This window comes from Tetrahymena thermophila, assembly GCF_000189635.1.
Source record: "Tetrahymena thermophila SB210 genomic scaffold scf_8254803, whole genome shotgun sequence".
Classification (NCBI taxonomy): domain Eukaryota; phylum Ciliophora; class Oligohymenophorea; order Hymenostomatida; family Tetrahymenidae; genus Tetrahymena; species Tetrahymena thermophila.
The window spans coordinates 644,274-664,273 of NW_002476559.1; the positions used below are offsets into that span (position 1 = coordinate 644,274).

The window sequence follows — 20,000 nt, forward strand, 5'->3', positions numbered from 1 at the left end:
AATCAAAAACTGCAATTGTTTTTTTATACATATTTATTTAAATTCATTTTTTTTAATTTTGAATTTAGTGAAGAATTGCAATTGATTGATTTATTTCCTCTTTTCTCAATTTTTAAATTTTAAGAATCACATTAAATTATTAAGATTATTTAAAGACTTTAAAATGAAAGATTGATCAAGCTTATTTTAAATTTAATTACATAAAAAACAATGTAATGATAAATTGACATAAAATTATTATTTCTTTTTTGATATATTTTTATTTAAGAATTGATTTAACAATTTTTATTTGTTTTCATTTATTTAAAATGTGGTGCTTTACTAGATAAAACTTTATTCTTTTTTCCTTCAAAATAATAATGTCAGGCATGTACATATTATAAATAGTTCTAAAATAAGAGTATTCTTTGTTGAATCTTCCTATTAGTAACTTCTCAGTAACAATTAGGTAGATTATTAATAGCAATGTAAACATTCCAGAAACATAAATGATAATTATTGTAAGCTGGCCTTATAAATAGCTGTCTGAATTGCTACCCCAAATCTAAAGCAGATATAAATAAAATATTTCAACAAAATATATTCCTCTATCGTAATCAAATATAACAGAGTTATCAAGTTTTTCATATCCAGGAGTATTACTTATATAGTTATATACAGCATTTTTGTAAAACGAATTAAAAGAAGCAACTCCTTTTGCTATACTTCCTTATGCCACAACTTTACATTCACTTTGATTAGCACCGTCCTAGATTACTTACTCAGAAAATATTTCGCATGGATCGTCGTAAAATATTTAATTAAAAACATCATCGAATGTAAAGAAAGAAAGATTTTCAACTGTTGGCTAGAGATTTCTCTAGTTATATGCATCTAACTAAGCTTAAATCACCTGCTTAAAAGAGTTATTGTAATTATTGATATCTAATTTTTTTTCTTTAATTGCTATCATAACAACTATATCATCTCCAAAAATATCGATAAAAATACGACCATTATCTATAATCTTTTGAAGGTTAGTTGTACTCTGTAAAATTAGAAAAAGGAAAATTGTACTAAAGATTGCCACTAAAACAACGAAAATTCCAAAAAGTACAAAAATATTCACTTTTAATTCTGATAAAAAACCTCCATCTTCAATATTCTTTGATTTTTTGCCTACATTTTCATTTCCATCGTTTGGCTCTTCTAAGTCATAGTTGATAGATTATTTTCTTGCTATTTACCCATTTTCTGTTCCATCGTATTCACTGCCAATTCTACCTAGCCCATTTATTCCATTTTATTTATTTTGATATATTGCGTGAGTTCCCGAAAGCAAGTCATCTTTTTCCAAAATGTAAGTAAAGTTTTAATTCAAATTAATATTGTAATTTTTAATTTTCGTTAAATCCCTTTAAGATATCTTAGGAAATACCTATTGAGTAATTAATTAAAAATTATATTAAATAAAATGACAAATTATATTTTTTAATTTTTAATTAATTATTTATTTATTTTTTCATTTTTATTCAAACTAATTTAAGAAATAATTGTTTGTTTACCTCAATAACAGATTTAAAAGCGTTGCAAATAACGTAGATTAAATAGAAAAGAACTATAAAGGAAGAAACAAGCAAAATAGATTCAACTAAAATGATAATTATGAGGAAGTAATAGACTGAGTCAGTTGTTTATTTTAGGTTATCAACAAGGTTGTTTTAAGTAGATCTTAATCCATTGTATAAATTAGGGAATATATTTTGCCTAAAGAATGTGACTGGAGGTAATGTTAAAGTTATGTCAGAAGGCAGAGTGTCTTAAACTGTTTAAAGGGAAAATATCACTTAAGAAAAGAGGTCATATATATCTAGAGTGTATGTTTGTGATTTCAAATCAGTTGGGACATTGTTACCTGTGAAAAGAGGCTTTATGTATTTATTATAAGGGGTTATAGATTTATCATAAAAAGTCTCCTTATAATTTGTGTCTGAATTTATATTGTAGAAATAATCCGTTTCATTTTTCAATTAATAGCTTATTTAAGATTGATATGTTTTTTGATTCCAGAATTAGTTATTAGTTAGATCATATTAGTTCTGATTCACCATAATCTAATCTAAAAGGAGATTGTAAGCTTGAAGGGCGGACAATAAAACATTTTCAGCTTGGAAGACTTTATTACTTTGCTTACGCAAAACAGGAAATTGTTAATTAGGTCCATAGAAAAAAGTAAAGGCATTGAGAGCTATAAGAATTAAAAAGAAGAGTCTGACAAACATTTTCATATTTTATATCGTTTAGATATTTTTGTTTGGTTTATGATTATCCTCTTTGATATAAATGTTGTCATTTTAATTCAAACTGATATTTTTAGCTCCTTGCCTATTAATAAAGTCTTTGTGGAAAGTTTTCAAAGTCCTTTCAGACATAACTCCGTTTTCTTCAGCTTCACTTATGATTTTTAATTGATAGCCCATTCCATTTGTTTTACCTAAATTTATTTCTTCCTCTTCTTCTTTTTGAGGTAAAGCAGGTCCTCCATATTCCTCTGTATCTGAATTTATTTAGTCACCATGCTTATATTAGAACCTATTTTAATTTACAAAAGTATTCGTTGTTACACTCTATTGTCCATCTGACACTTCACTTCTCATGCTAATAAAATTATTTGCCTTTTGATTTCCGTCTGTAATGCTTTATTGCTTTCCAAATTCATGGAATTAACCTAAAAACATACAAATAATTTTTAAATATTAAATCAAATAAAACAAAATATTTCAAACTTAATTTCTCATTTTTAAATCTTTAATATTTATAAATAAATATTCACATTTTAAAATAGTTTTTCTTTTTCATTTTAATGAAAAAAAACTTTTAAAAAGAAATATTTTGAATCCAAATAAATTTATTTTTTTAATATTAAAATTCTTGTAACTAAATTATCTTTAATAATAATTTTGTTTATTGCAAGATTAGTTAGTGGCTTGAATTTATTTTTATATATTTGAAATCAAATCCTTACACCAATTTATTTATTTATTTAATAAATGAAATAAAAATGATTTATTGTTTTTAAATAAGTCTGCAAATTTAATTAAATATAAAACTAGAGAAATATAAATGAAAATTTAACTTTACCTGAAATCATAGACTAAAGTTTTTTACCAACATCTTTATCAGATCCTGAACTTTGCTTATTCAAATGCTTCGTAACTTTTTATTTTTTGATACATTCTTCAAATTTAATCAACTTCATGATAATCACCTTTTATTTTCCTGAATAAAATAAATAATCAATTAGTTAATTTTTATCTAAATTATTTTTAAAATAAATAATACCATATTTTTTAAATGAAGCAGTACATGTACCATTGTATTCTTTGATTGACTTCTTTTTATGATATTTCAAAATCAGATCTTTTAAAATTCCATATATTTATTTATCACGAGATTCTATTGTATTTGTTTGCATTTCACCAAATTTTTATGTGGATGAAATACCTTTAGTTATTTTTAAATTAGAAAGAACAGTTTAATCAACCCTTGAAGGCCTTCTAATAGTATTAGAACTCAAAAGCTAAGGATATTCTATCAGCATATCTTGCAAATTTTTGGGAATTCTAATACGAAAACTGATTTACTCTCCCTTTTCAAGATTATCTAACTTTATAAAATCGTTGACTTCATCATCTTGATTAAAATTTTCTTCACTTTCATCTTCATAATCAGATTTTTCAGATTCTTTTTGCTCTTCTGATTCAATTAAGCTATCAGATTATTTCGATTACACAATTGATTACTTTTTTTTCATTATCTCTTCCTTAACATAGTTAGTTTAAAAGAACTGGCTCTGCCCATATGTCAATTATTCTAGCATTTCAATATGAGAATTTCTTCTTTCTCTAGAAGGGGTATCAACATTAAGCGAATCTTTGGTGTATTCTTTTTGTAGCTGTTTTCCTTAATCCTTTTATTATAAATTTTTTAAATTAAATGCTTAAAGAAATAATAATAATTTATTTATAAATAAATATTTTAAACTGAAAAATCTAAATTTTTTCTATTCAATATCTTTAATTAAATTTTTAGTTTGTGAAAATATTTTTTAAAGTTTTTAATTTTAGATTTATTGAAATTTTTTTTTTTATGTTTAAAACTGTTAAAAATTTTTAAACGAAAATTAGTTGGTCTTTGTAAAATAAATTATTTTTAAATTGAAATGAAAAATTAATTTATAATTTTTATTAAGTTACTTTTTTATCATCATTATTATTGTCTGTGCTTATGATGAGAGTACGTTTTTTTATAAGCTTTCTAGTTCCTTACATATTAGGATTAAGTACATTAGAGGAGTTTTGCATTGTGTTACTTGCTAGAAGTTATTACTTTTATTAAACTGGAGATTCTTTTTCTGCTTTATTATTTTTGGATGGTTACTCTTTATCATCTATAAGTTACTATTCTTCAGCACCATTATTATTCTAATTTGCATTTAAGCTATACATTTAATTAAAAGTACTTAATGGTTTTAAATTGTTATTTTAATTAGAAGGACCATTAGGCTTGTTACTTTGAGGAGTAGATTCTCCACTTTCAAGATAAGAGCTATCTATGGCAGAATTAAATCCATTACTATCCTAATTTAAATATTAATTCTGCTATTCTCTCCTTAATTTTGCAAGTATACTTATCCTAGAATTTAAATTTCTTACTTAAGGTTGTTATGCTGTTAATTTACGCCTTTCATTATCTCTATTTTAAAATAATTTATAATCTTATTCAGTCAAATATTTAGCAAATTTAGTGAATCTAATCAACTTTGGCGATAAAATCAGTAAATTTAATAATAACTTAGCTGTAGCATTCTGATATTGCTGAGCACTTATACCTTTTAATTTTATATTTAACAATTATAATTAAATTTATAAAAGGTTTAATTAAACTTTATTTTATTTAAAGGAAGTAAAATTTGATAATTTAAAATAAATATTTTTACCAAAGCTTTCATAAAGTCCTTCAGACATAGAGTCAATATCCCATTCTTCATTTAAAATGATGTAATAAATTTTAATTCCTGCTGGAGGTACTATAGGTCTTATTAATGCTACATACTCACACCTACTATTAGTAGTTACATATTATTTAACAAATTTCCAAGCAGCAAACAAGTAACCTGCTTTATTCAAGCAAAATATCTTTCTTTAAGAGTAAAGTGTTTTAGTTTTACCTAAATTAATTAAAAATATTAATCAAATAAATTACAAAATTTTGAATTATGCTTTTACTTTTAGAAAAAATATAAAATATCTTTAATAATCATTTTAAAAAATTTTTAATATATGAAAAAACTATTAAGTATAGTTAATCAAATTTTAAAGACTTTATTTTGTAATTTTAAAGAAATAAATTTAACTAAATATTACCTGTCTAAACAAAATTTTTCATAACTAAAGGATGAATATTTTAGTATATCCTTGGCATAAGTTGAGTGATATAGACTTTGCCAACTAGATCTAATGAGGTGTAACCGAATCCATGATAGAGAGCTCTATTAACTTTAAGTATCAAGCCTTTATATTCATGATTTACATGAAAAATAACGCTCTTCTTGTCAAAAGCCATCTCTACTTTCTTGATGTATATTTTTTCCATTTCATCTGGTTTTAAATTAGATTGGACTGAGTGTATGTCATCATCCATATTATCCATTACAAGTTCTTCAGAAAATACTTCATTTTCATTAATATTATTGATTCCTGAAAATCTTTCAAGCATAGAGACTTTAATCTAAAAAAAATTAAATTAATTTAAATAATTTAATGTGTGGCTTAAAGTTGATGAAAGTGAAATATTATTAAAACAGTGATTTAAGTATTTTGGGACATCACTTCTTTATTTGAATTTATATTTGATTGCAAAAAAATTATGATTTTATTTGATTGGAAAACTTTATTCATTTTAAATATCAACAAGCGATAATTTTTAATCTTTAATTTTTTTTTTAATTAAATTTGAAAAAAGTTTTCATTGAATTTCAATTTAAATCAGTCCACCATTTTTATTTTATAAAAAATTTATTTCTTTAGTGTAAGAATCATTTAATTATTTTTAAGAAACAAACAATTATGACCATTTATTTTCTATAAAAAAAGGTAATTTATTTGTTTTAAATTTTATTTTAAATGCTTTGAATATATTTTTTTATTTTTATCATAACTCTTTTTTTCCTTTTCTTTTCGTTATTGTTAAATGATTTAATAAAAGTGAATACCTTTTTGTTCAAGATGTACAAATAATACCAACAATAATAAAATCTCCATTTTTTTCTGTAATCCAGATAATACATGGATTGCTTCCAAAATTTCTTCAAAAGATCTAATTAACTTTAAGAAAACTTTGCAAATTTGTTAATTTCATTTAAATTTATGTTCGCTTTTTCCAAATATGCCCAAAATCTAATATTATTTTTGATGATGAACTTGATTCCTGACTAGATTTATGAAATTTTTTCCTCAATAGGAATAACAGATTCAACCTCTAACTTATTTCTGTTATCTTTATCGCTTTAATTTAGTCTGTAAGAATCATGGTTTCTTTTACGGTTATGCTTTAAAATAACGTGTTGTAATCTGTAGAGTCTAAATTTTTGAACAGGAGTTAGATATTTGTTTTCTAAGATTGCTAGATTTTTCAAAGCAAGTGAAATGTTTTTCATCTTAAAGTACAAAAATTCAGCGTAATATAAGTAATTTATGTAATGTTGAGGGTTTAAGTATAAATGAGTTTCATGCCAGGATTTAATTAAGAATTTTGTAAAGATTGAATTGTTCTATGTCAAGAATATTTTATCAATCGATGTATCTTTTCGCTTTTTAGGATCGTAAATTATCTTTTGTTTGCAAAAACATGTCTCATTTTCGTTAGGATGTGGGCAAGGATTATCTAAATGCTAACATATTATACCTTTGTAAATAGAATCATAATATATATTTGAACTTGCTGCAGAATTTAAGCGCTAAAAAAGAGAAATTTTATGAAATAGTTAAGATGAACTTAACCTTTTGAAGTCAATTTACTGTACTAGAATATATCTCAAGAAAGCTTCTCTTAATTTATAGTTTAGACATGCTATTAAAATATTCATAGCAAAGAAAAATAGCAAAAATTTTTCATTTTTATCTTTAAATGTGTTGGAAAATCGCATAATTTCATCAACAACAAAAGCTATTTGCTATGATAAAAAATAATTAAAGCTCAATTCATAGGCTGTTCTTAAATTGTTATTGGCGTAGGTAAAGCTAGCTTGAGTAAAGTTATAGCGAATATATAAGTAAATAAAAGCCAAAGTTTGAATGAGCAAAAATAAGACGAAGTAAGCCTAGCTTTGAGTAGCTCTTATAGTAGTAAATATTACTAATATAAATCTACAAACACTCACTTCAAGGAGAAATTGTGGCTCTTTTTCAACACTTATTGCATCTTTCTTGTATAACTTCATATTGTAGAAGTATACTTGCAACCACCACTCATTAAGCACAGAAAGAATAATGCCAACTAAAGAGAAAGAGAAAACAATAGTATAATAACTACTCTAATCTGTATTGAAACTGCAATTTTGTGATTCCCCTTCTAAATTTTCTTAACTGCAAGTAATGAAGCTGAGAAATATTACATTAAAAGGGAAAAATAATATCTGTTAAAAATAATTAGCCATATTGACAAACCATCTCCCATAGAAATATTTTCTTGGCTTTATTTTTGGATTTAAAAATTTTTCTACATAGCAAAAGCCATATAAAAAAGTCATAATTATCATGTAAATAGAGGCACCTATGGCTATAAGCATGGAAGAGGATCCAGCAAAGCCAATTAATTACGCTACATCTAAATATTTTAAGCTACCCATTAAAGAAAATGTTGCTGAAGATTGACTAATGTTAGGATACTATGCTTTAATTAGAATCAAATAATTATTAATGTTGGTAATCGACATCGTAAAAGTAAGAATAATAAATAAAAATAGCGATTTCTCATAAGAATTAGTTTTCAGTCGAAGCAGGATAATAACTGTTTCAAAATGTACTTACATTAAAGATTTTTACATCTATTTTAATCTTTATCTTCCCAATTTACTTTTGTTATTATCGCCATTTCCAGTTTACATTAATCCTCCTAAAATGTCATCTTTATAAGAAATTGTGGAGCTCATTATCAATAAAAAAACCTTCTTGTAACTTTAATTTAAAAGGTCTTTATTCAGTTCAATTTACACAGAAATTTCTAATTTCCTGCTTTTAGTATTGCTGAATTTCCTACTTAAAACTATTTCTAAATGCTGCCTTTTTATTTCTTTAATAATTAAGTTTAAAACTAAGATTTTTTTCTGTTTATACAGTCGGCGATACTAGTTAGTCTAATTAATTTGACAATAATTTCTTGAAAAAAGCTTAATTAACAACTAAATGAGTAATAACTGCATAGCTTTTTTTTGAATCAATGTAAATATAATTTAAATTTCTAGTGTTAATTTGTATCAAGAACTCGTTTATAACCTACTAATTTTTATATTTTATTTCATTATAACTTACTTAATCTAATTAAATCTATTAAAGTACAATTATAGCATGCTTTATAACACTACATTTGATGAGTAATACTTGAAAATAAGTTTAAAACATTTAAAAAAATACTTTTCTAATTTTAAAAACAAAAACTTTATTCATAGTAACAGTATTTTAATAATAAGAAACACAATAGTTATTAATATTAAAAATTAAATATAAATTTAAAGTAAAATTACATTTTATTTTGTCATACTGTAGTAAAATAAGCAACATAAAAGATCGTGCGTGATTGATATATCAATTCAGTAATGTAAAGCAAAATGATAATTAATAATATTAATTAATGAGTGAAAATAAATTTTTAAAAAATCAAAAAATATATAGAATTAAATAGTGAATGAATGGAATAAAAAAATAAGATATTTTATAAAAAATAAACAATATTCTTTATAACCATAAATCAAATAAATAAAACATATTGATCGTTATTATTGAAGATTTATCCAACTAATTATAATTCAAATAATTTTCTTTATAAATAATTTTATTTTCTATTTTATTCAGTATCTAGCCTTTTTAGTTTCTCAATTTTTCCATTATAACCATAACATTATTACTTTGCTTTCTTTGTTTATTTAACAATAAGAGCATATTTTAAATGAACAAATAAATTCTTTTCGTTTTTATTAAATTTATTCTTCGTCAATTGCTTTTTTCTAGACTTAATTATCTGATTTTCTTTGTAAAACAATCAAATACTAACTAACTTTGTTAGCTCCTTATACTATTTTAGGAAATTAATTTATTCTTAGTAATTTTTAAATTTGATAAATGAGTATCAACCTTGATTTAAATAATTGAATCCAATCACTTCTAAATTTTTCTAATTGATTTTAATATTTTTAATTTGAAATAAATATATTTTTAAATAGATTTGATTTTGTAGGAAAATATTGGGCTGTTTGTAAAAATATAAAAATAAGTTGCTCAAACCAAAATAAGAAAAATATGAATGATTTTCTTGATTAGTCAATCATATTATTTTGATCGTTTTGATAATTAATTATATTATATTTTATTTTCCTTTTTTTAATTTTTATTTATTTATTTATTTATTTATTTATTTTGAAAATCTTATTTTTCTTAGAATGAATGCCAAAAGAAAGAGTCTTAGAGATAAGTAAAGTTAAGGAGTAAAAAAGAAGTTAAGAAAGCCTGATTACATAAAAAGCAAATTTATACAAGAATTATAAGATTGATTACTAACTAACTAACTATCTAACTTACAAATAACTAACTAATTAACTTGAAAAGACTCACACCTCCTTATTGTCCATGAATTAATGTTTGAGTGTTTATTAATTAATAAATAAATTAAAAAGAAAGAGTTAGATAGGAAGAAAAACAAGAATAAATGCTAATGGAGGAATCTAATAAAATTCATTGATTGATTGATTAATAGATAGATAGAAACCTGTCTATCTATCAGTACATTATTTAATTGAAAGATTTTATCTTGATTACTAAGGAAGGTGCTATTTATTATTAAGGTTGATTAGAGGGTTATATAAAGAATTTGTTAATTTAATGATATGGTTATTTAATGTTTAAAATGTGATAAGTATGAATAAGAGTAGCCCTGTGCATGTATTTATGTATGCATCTATGTATGTATACATGTTGGTAAGCAAGTAAGTTATTATGTAAGTATGCGATTATGCATGTTACTGTTAATTAGTATTTATTTATTTGATGAGTATAAGTAGTTAATGAAGTGATCAATCAACATGTTGGCTTTTATGTATCAAAAGTATGTTTATTTATTTGTTTGTTTGTTTATTAGTTATTGTGGCTGCTTTCTTATTCATTTAAACATTGAATTAGTAGTGAGCTTATAAATTGTTTGTATATATAGAGAGTTATAAATATATAATAAATGACGAATATTAAGCTATTTTCAATTTAAATTAAAAGTTATTCATTGATTAGTTAATTAGATAGACTCCATATTCATCAGGTATTATTATTAAGTTTTATACATCATCTTCTGCTCACTTTTAATGGGACTTCCATTGGAAGATTGGTTATTTCCACATTTTGTCAATTAATTCAACAAAATAATTTAGTATACTATCTCTTTTCGGTTCATCAATTGCATTAAACCAAACTTCTAATCTAACACCGCTTTTCTTAGCACTACCTTTATCAGCAAATCTAAATCCACACATCTTTTTTACATTTAAAAATTGATTAAAATAAAATAATCTTTCAATTGTAATTTTGCATGCTTTGTTTATGTTTATGAATAAATTATCATAATATGTACACACTTTTTGTTTTTTTTTCTTTATTTAAATATTAAATATGTTAATTAGAAAATTAATTTGATACATCTTCTTGGTAGGGGAATTCTTCACTTAAAACTACAGTAAGACAATAAGCATAAATATTGTCTATTTCATCAGGATTAGCTCCAACAAATTTAGTTTATAAATCATAACCTTTATTGTTATTTTCATCTTCCCAAATAGGCTTAATTCCTTTTTTGAAAAATGAAATGGCATCTATAGTTCTCATTTTTTCATCACCATCATATTAAAACCTGATTGTTAAAATAAACTTTAAATTTGAAACGCACTAACTAAATGTAAATATTATTTTATAAAAAACTATCAAATATCAAAGAAATTAAAAAAAGAGTTTCTTTTTTAGCCTATAAAATAGATGATACAAAGTTTAATATGATTGATTTAAGAAAATGCTACTTTTTAATTTGTCTAAATGTGAAAAAATCTGATATCTTTTTAAGACGAGTGTCTTGGAGGATGAGACATAAATCTCTAAGCTTTTTGAAGGAAAAAACTACTTGATTATTTTTGAAAAAGGTCTTTTCATCTTAGTGTGTATTTTAGTTTTATTATTCAGGACTAAAGCACATCCATATAACCCATTCACTTGAAAATTCAACAACTTTAAGGACTTCCATGTCTTCTTTTCTTTTAATTTCTTCTTGTAATGCTTTTTCTGCTTAAGCTTTTAATTCTTTTTCGGCTTCAGCTTGTTTTATTTTTTCTGCTTCTTCTTCTAATTTCTTTTACTCTTCTGCTATTTTTTATTATTCTTCAATAGTAGGCTCTTACATGATCTCCTACTCTTAGACAATTTCTTAAGCTTCTACTTATAAGGAAGGTTCTTAAGCAGGTTCCTACTATTCCGCTAAATTATTTGAAGAATGATTTTCGTTTTTCTAAGCCTCTTCATTTGTTTTAAGATTTTCTGGAGTGCTTTCATTTATTTAATTTTGATTTTAGTTTTAGATAAGTTCTCCTTAATTAAAATTCTGCTACTATGGCTCAAAAGACTATGCACTTGTCAGCTATTGAGATTAGTCATCTCCTTAAATATACTACTACTATCCTTATTACTGAATTTATCCATTCTATTCACTTCTATCAGTAGATGAAAGTGATTGATTTCTAGAGCTACCCTGCTTGACTGAATTTTCTTAATTGTCTTGACCTTGCTACTTATCCTAGAAACTATCTTATTTTTACACATAAATTTAGTTTTAACCATAGGAACTATGTCTATTATTGTGATGGTAATCATTTTGCTTTTCCTTATAATGTTATTGAGAGTTGCTACCTTGATTATTGTTGTTGTTGTTGTAGTTCATATTGTTGATTGATTAATTCTAAGAATTCTGCTAGTATTGTTAATAAGGCTTTTGATTATTGTAATTTATATTATTCATATTACTGCTGCTGACATTAGGATAAGTATTTGAATTAATATCTTGCTAATATTTATTAGGATGATTTCTTTTGTTAAAATTGTTATCTTAATTTTTTGGATAGCCTTTCTAATTTTACTGCTATTGCTATCCCTAATTCTATTTGTAGTAATTACTTCCTTAATTGTTGTAACTCTTGTTATTGGTTCCGCTATTACCCATATTATCTCTACTTTAATATTTTGGATTATTTTATGTCACACCCCCATTATTACTATTGCTTATGTTGCTAAGTTGTTAATTGCTGTTATAATTATTGCCATTGTTGCTGCTATTATTGTTTGAGTTACTGCTACTGTAAGTTTGTGTCCCTCCTTAGTTGTTATAGTTATTGTACTATCTCTTCTAACCGGTTCTATTATTGTATTAATTACCCATATTACTATTTGATTGGAAATTGCTACCACTAATGTTTTGGTTTCCGCTATACTATTATGACTATTATCCACCTCTATTATTATTGTAAGGCTTATTATTCTTTTAGTATCTATTATTATTATAACTGCTGTTCATAGTATGGCCGCCTGGGTTATCATATTAATTGCTTTGCTAACCTGAGTAGTCGCTTTTCACATTTTCTTAAGAGCCTGATTAGTTAGATGTCTAATTTTATTGTGTACTCTTTTCTATATATTGAGGTTAGTTCATTTTATTTTATTTGATTAAATTTTTTAGATTGAATTTTTAAAAATATAAGTAAATTAAAAGAAATTTGATGATTTATTTCAATTTCCCTTTCCCCTCCTTGATTTTTTTCTTCTTCCTCTTTTTCTTTATTTATTTTACTTAATAAGGCAAGCACCTTAAATAATTAGATAATCCATTCAGACTTGCATATAGCAAATATTAAAATCTTAATTCAAAGCACTATTGAAATAAAGAAAAAATTTAATAAAGATATAATCTATCATCAATAAATGAATGAATGAATAAATAAATCAAGGCATTTTATAAATGCATGTTTAATTGCTATACTTGCCATATAATGAAGCAGAAAAAACATAATGAAAACACATAAAAAATATAAGAAATAAATATAAAAATAAATAAATAAATACATAGCTATCTTTTTTGATAGTTGAAATTAATTAATTATCTATTTGATTCTTTTTACTTTCATGATTTATTCACTTTCTTTGAATGAAATCTACATTTTGATAATATATATCTAATAAAGCAATCTATTTTTTCTTTATATTACTCATATGTTATTAATTTGATTTATTTCTAAAAGTTTTTGTGTCTCTTTAGATTACCTTGTTAAGAGATCGATCTCATTTAGAATTGCAAAAACATTAAATTTTTTTCAGTTTAATTTCTTCATTTGAAATTCATAAATTTTAGATTAAAAAATACCTTTTTTCATCAAAAATAAAATTTTATTCATGATTATCATAAACAACTTCGTACAAAATTTATTTAAATTGTATTTTATAAAAGTTTGATAAAATTATTATGCTTGTGGATTTGAAACTGAAAGTTTTGATTTTCAATTTTTTTAACTTATGGATTAAGAATAAAATATGAATTTCAGTAAAATTTAAAATTCGAAATCATATTCGATCAAAAAAAAAATATGATGGTACCACATAACTAAAAATAGGAAAGATAATACTTAAATTAAATAATCAATTAAAATAATGATTTAATAATTTTTGGGAGTATAATTGATTGTCAATTTTATATCTTTTATTTATTAATTTATTAAAATTTTTAATGTTATCTCTAGTAAGTATACTCTTTTGTCTAATACAATTTTAAATCAAATATAAATACTCACAATTAAATTTATCATGAAATTTAAAATATATTTCATATTCATTCATAATTTACTTCATTAAAAATAAATATTAATCAAATTTAACTCAATTTTAAAAATAATTTTTTTTATCAAGCCAGTTTGTGAAATGAATAAACTAGCAAATAAATAAATGAATTTACATATTTATTAATATGTATAAAACTATTTATATCTTTTAAAAAAAGCAAACTAAAACCTTCACTGTATTATTTATTATAAACCCCATAAAAATAATGTTTAAATCTTTTTTAATTTTGTATGTGATGTTTTATAATGTTTATCGTCTTGAGAAATCAACATAAATTTATTAAAAAGAAAATTAAAAATGAAAGATACGTGTTTTAAATTTAAAAATTCTATTTTTAATAATTCATAAATTACTTTTTTAACAAAAATAAAAGTAATTTCTAATCGTTTATGTACTATGCTAATATTTATTTATTAATATTAATTTTTTAATGATTATATCAGTTACCCTTAATATATTTATGATAATCAAACAAAAATTTACCTATTCTTAAAAATAGAGAGAAAAAATAGATAAGAAAATGTTAATTAGTAATTTTTATTATTAGATTAAATATGTAAAATTTAATAAAAAATTAAACACCATGATTATGAAATGTCATAAAAACTATTTAGAATTTTTAGTTTTTATTTGAAAATAAATTTTATTAGTTTAAATTTTTACTTCTCATCAGAGACTATGATTATTAGGGACAATAGTAGTTATTAAAAATGTAAACTGATTATATAAATATTAATTATTGTCTTAGATAAGATAAAGGAAATATAAATTTAATGACTAATATTATTATTATATTATATAGAAAAACTGAATCAAATTTGTTTTAACTATTTCTAAACAAATCATGTTAGTAAAATATTGATTGATATTTTTTTTAATTGTTATTGTTTCCTATTTACCTCAAATTAACATCAAAAATATCAATTTTGCAAACATATATTTTTTATTAAATATTATATTGAAAAATCAAAATAAGGTACTACATTAATTTATTTATTTATTAGTATCTCACATCCTTTGTTGAGGCATTCAAATTTAACCTAAATATAAGACAAATGAATTAGAAAAGGTATATTTCGACCAAAAGGCCTCACAGCACAAACATGTAAGGCGCAAGAGCTGCAAAAATATCTTCTTTGGAGACAAATGATTTTGTATAAAATTAAAATGTGAAATGTAATACATAAGAAGGTAATAAGAGAAATAAGTAAATACAGATTATAACATAAGTTTAAAAAAAAAATGCAGGCACTAATTTTTATCAATAGAATGAAAATAATGACAATTTTGTTAGTATTACTTCATAGGATAATCAATTTTAAGACGAATATAGAAATGTTCATTTAAAATCTGTTATGTTTTCTCAAGATAGTTAACAACTATTTGACGGTAATAATTTCAATCATCCTCATAATTCATTATAAATGAGTACTGGATTTATTGAACCTCCTAATAACCTTTACACTGATGCTTCTTTTGTAGATGAGCATAGAGGTTCTAACAAATACTAACAAAATCATTCAAATATAGTTTAATCTCATTAATCTAGAGTATAGAAGACAAACGCTTTTCACACAAAAATACCACCAAAGAAACAAAATCAAACTCAAATGCTTATTAAGTATATAAATAATGAGGGATAGTCTCTTAATATAAAATAAATAGAGAGAACTAATTTGATTTAGCAGCATCATTTTTATGATGATTTATTTATGGGAAACTAAAAAATTTAAGATATTAAAAATAGCAACAACAAAGACAGTGCAAATAAATAAACTAAGAACAGTTAAATGATTAATGTGTAAAATTTTAATAAAAGCTTTTATGTACAAGTTAATGTAAGTTAATAGCTTTGTAATAAAAGAAATAGTGTTGATTCTAATCTGGTTATGGCGGCTGGTGATCAAGGAAAACAATGTATTTCAGAATAAGTAAACACATAAAGCACAGCTAAAAACTTGTTAGAATACTAAAATTAAAATCAGACACCAGATTAATTTTTAAGGAAGGGAGCTTTTCCAGGAAGGAAATTATCTATTTTGAACAAAGAAACACTAAATTTAATTGTCAAGAAGCTGTCTCATTCTATGCATTAAGAGAGTAGACTTAGTGCATCTTCTTTAAACAATAGCTAGGAAATAAACTTGAATTAATTGGGATAGCAAAATAAAATGCAAAAAGTATCATAAACAAACACCACTAATTTTTTTAATAGAAACTATTCCTTTCAAATTAACAATAGAGCTCAGACTGCTAACAAAACGAGCAGAGATTCTTAGAAATAAACCTGCGTTAAAGGGATATCAATTAAGAAATATTATAGAAATAAAGCAGTAAATAATATTATATAAAATTCAGTAGAGGATAATATTAATAACCTAAGTCTATCAATATTGGCTCCATAATAGGAGTAATGTTAATAATAACAAAGAAGATAAACAACTAGCTAAGATTTTACAGAGAGAAACAATTAGCATTAATACCTTGAAAGCTACTAAAATTTAAGTTAAAATTAGATTGAAAATAATTTTTTAAATGATTAAGATGATAAAGATTATCAGACAAATATTTTGTCTTAAGAAAAAGAATTACAAACAGAAGAAAATATCAGTTAAAATTAGCAGATAAATTTTTTAAAAGGCTAAGCAGAATGTTATAACTCAAATTTAGATCTTGATTAATAAATTACATGCTTTATAAAAGATCCTAAATATTTAAATGTTGCTTAATAAAATAAAAAAAAGAGAAACAGTTCTAATTTTTTGAGTCAATCTTAAACTCACAGATCTAAAGATTCAAATACTAATAAAGCTTAAACTTCTTTTAATTTTTATTAATCAAACTAGAACCAGCTATTAAATTCAACAGGGACTAACTTTAAAATGAATTAGTCTTAGTTGGTAGAGCACAGTAATCACATTGAGAGAAAGCTCTCAAATATGAGCCAAGACTCTCATCCCTACTTAGAAACTTTAGTATTTGGAGAATTTGGAACTCTAGAGTCTGCAGTAGCTAAATCAAATCATTAAAATAAAAAGTAATAGCTAGATTTCAATGAATAAGAAGAACAATTTCAGCTTAATGCTGATGATTAGATTTAACAATATCCCCTCTCTTCTAGATATGCAGAAAAAAATTCAAAACCCAAAAGTAAAAATTTAAATCGGAAGTTAAGAAAAGCCGATAAAAGCCATAATAAATAGACAAAAGGTTTAGAAAATTCTAACGGATCAGAAACTGTTTGTGATTTAACATCATTTAACGATGATAAAAGTATAATAAAAAATAAAAAAAGATGTGCATCTGCAAGAGAATAAGTCTTTTAATCTTAAATACTCTAAAATGAAAACTTAAAAGATAAATTTTTAAAAAACTTAAATCTTAGAGGTTAAAGGCAAGTCAGTTAAGAAGACCTAAGATCTGTGGGATCATAGCTTTCTTTTTAAGAGCAATTTGCTGAAATATAAATTAGTTAAGTAAGTACAAAAAATAATGTTAAAGAAAAATAAAACTAAGAAAATTAAAATAGTATGAGCTAAAATAATCTTAACACATCATATTAATTTTATGATGATTCTGATAAAATCTAGTAAAGTAACCAAGTAGTGTATCAAAAATAGCCTTCGAATGAGTATTAAACTTTATTAAAAGTATATGAAAGAAGTTTGGCAAATAGGACGATTGATAAGTAGGAAGAAGAGCAACTTCTACTAAAAAACAATTGTGATAATTAAAATGTCACCAGGAGGAGAAGTGTCTTAATAGTAAAAAAGGATAATTATTCTCATCTTTCAGAAAATAGTGAGAATCTTTCTAATTTAAAGCAAGTCTACAATAATAATCAAAATAAGGCTACTCAAAATTAAATTAAACCATAAAATGAATTTATGGACATTAAGAATGGAACAAAACTTTAAACACATACTACAATTGATAATAATTAAAGATAAAATACCTCTACTTTGAATACTGATCATTAAATAATAAGTACTTAAAATACAAATGATGTAAACTCTCGTTATTTTGTCAATCAAACGATAAGAAAGTAAGAATTGAATGGCATCTTTTTACCTTACTAAAAGGAAGAATAACAAGTTTGTAAGACAAATTCACAATAAGCCATTTCCTAAAAAATAATCCACTCAAATTTTCCTCAAAAAATTAATTCAAAATTTTTATAATAAAAATAATACCCAACAAACTCTCAAATTTTCTCATTTTTACTACAAAAGCAGAATATAAATTAAAATTTGGAAAATAGTATTTTAGCAATTAATTAAAGAAACTCTTCACTGAACAATAGTTAGTAGGATATTAATAAATTAAAACAATCAAATCAATTAAATTATTAGCAAAGAGGTAACTCTCTTAACACTTCTGCTAATTTTAATCATAATCTATAATAGAAAGACAACTAAAAATAAAAATCAAAAAAAGTAAATTAACCTCCTTACATAATTAATAATAAAATGAAAGCATATGATATGAATAATTAAGATGCTGATGAACTTCTTCAACCATGGAATGATTATACATATGTTAAATATTTTTGATCGATGAAATATATCTCAAAATAAATTAAATTTAATAACTATTTAAAAACTTTAATATTTATTTACATATATTAAATTATTAAATATTTAACTGTTCTAAATATTTTTTTCTTTTTATAGTAACAATTATTCTTTTATTTCTTAATAAATATTTAATTAGTTAATCAGTTTTTGTTAAAAATAATTTTCAAAAATTTTAAATGATTTAATTTGAGTTTTTGATAAATTACATTAAATATTTTAATTTTAGCTAATCTTTTTTTCTTTTAATAAATAATTAATTTCCTTTAATACTATATAGACAAACTCATATTAAAATTTATTTTATAGTAACAAATTTAAAAATAATTTGAGTTAAATTCATTTGAAAAAAAAATTTTTAGATTTTAATTTTTATCTTTTTATCAATTTAACACATAAGAATTTTTATTAATTTTCAAAATAATTTTTTATTAGAATTTAAAAAGAATAATTAAAAATAAAAATAAATAAAATATCTAAATTTTATTTTCCTTTTTCTTAAACCCTAATAAAAATTCTATTTTTGTTATTATTTATTATTATTAAACAAGAAATAAATACTATGAACCTAGATGCGTTATACCACCAAGGTATACTTTTACTATAAGAATCATCCATAATTTATATATTAAACTTAAAGAAAGTATTATAAAAAAGATCACAAAATAAAATAGATTATCTTTTTCTTCTGATTACTGGAGCAATTTAGCAAACAGGGCTTATGACAATTTAAGTATCATTTTTTGATGATGAATTTTGCCTAAATTGATATGCGTTAAATGCAATAGAAGTTATATCATCTCACAATGGCTATAAAATTTTTGAAACCTTTATTTAATGTATTTAAGAATTTGGAATAGAGAAAAGCGCATTGTCAAATTGCAATGAAAAGAATAAGAGACTAAATCAAATAATATGTTCAATAGGATAAAGATTAATTATCAGTTATTCATGCAATCACTACTGATTTAGGAAAAATTATGATAAAATTTGTCAAATACTTATCATCTGATATTAATATTTGACACATTCCTTGCTTTAGTTATGCACTTCATTTAGTACTTTAAAAAAGTATGTAATAATATTTTGAATAAATAGCATACTGGAAAAATCAAGAAAATTTACTAAACATTTTGGAGAATCTCGTTTAAGACAAGATCTAATTAATTCTGCTTCAAAGTAGATTATTTATAACAAATAAAATATGAAATAAATGAACTTATAGAAATTAATACTAACGAGCATAATTCTTCCAATC

General features: G+C 23.1%; 3 protein-coding genes across 3 annotated transcripts; 1 reads left to right on the forward strand and 2 right to left on the reverse strand. All coding sequences in view use genetic code 6, as the record gives it.

Moving 5' to 3' along the window:
• Nucleotides 1-295: 295 nt before the first annotated feature.
• Nucleotides 296-8,461, reverse strand: TTHERM_00006400 (PAS domain S-box protein; the record flags this gene model as incomplete). The annotated part of the gene is made up of 8 exons (XM_001008121.2): nt 296-1,417; nt 1,545-2,707; nt 3,121-3,258; nt 3,322-3,949; nt 4,236-4,870; nt 4,979-5,209; nt 5,406-5,769; nt 6,254-8,461. The coding sequence occupies 8 exons, from the start codon at nt 8,459-8,461 to the stop codon at nt 296-298; spliced, it is 6,489 nt and encodes a 2,162-aa protein (XP_001008121.2).
• A 2,136-nt stretch (nt 8,462-10,597) lies between these two features.
• Nucleotides 10,598-13,146, reverse strand: TTHERM_00006420 (eukaryotic translation initiation factor 4E; the record flags this gene model as incomplete). Its single annotated transcript, XM_001008123.3, has 3 exons — nt 11,312-13,146; nt 10,938-11,148; nt 10,598-10,774 (listed from the first exon to the last, which is right to left on the reverse strand). The coding sequence occupies exons 1-3, from the start codon at nt 12,985-12,987 to the stop codon at nt 10,598-10,600; spliced, it is 2,064 nt and encodes a 687-aa protein (XP_001008123.1). The 5' UTR covers nt 12,988-13,146.
• Nucleotides 13,147-15,223: 2,077 nt separating this feature from the next.
• TTHERM_00006430 (endo-1,4-beta-xylanase xylA, putative) lies at nt 15,224-18,721 on the forward strand (the record flags this gene model as incomplete). The annotated part of the gene is made up of 1 exon (XM_001008124.2): nt 15,224-18,721. One exon carries the CDS (start codon nt 15,224-15,226, stop codon nt 18,719-18,721), a length of 3,498 nt encoding a protein of 1,165 aa, XP_001008124.2.
• Between the last annotated feature and the right edge of the window lie 1,279 nt (nt 18,722-20,000).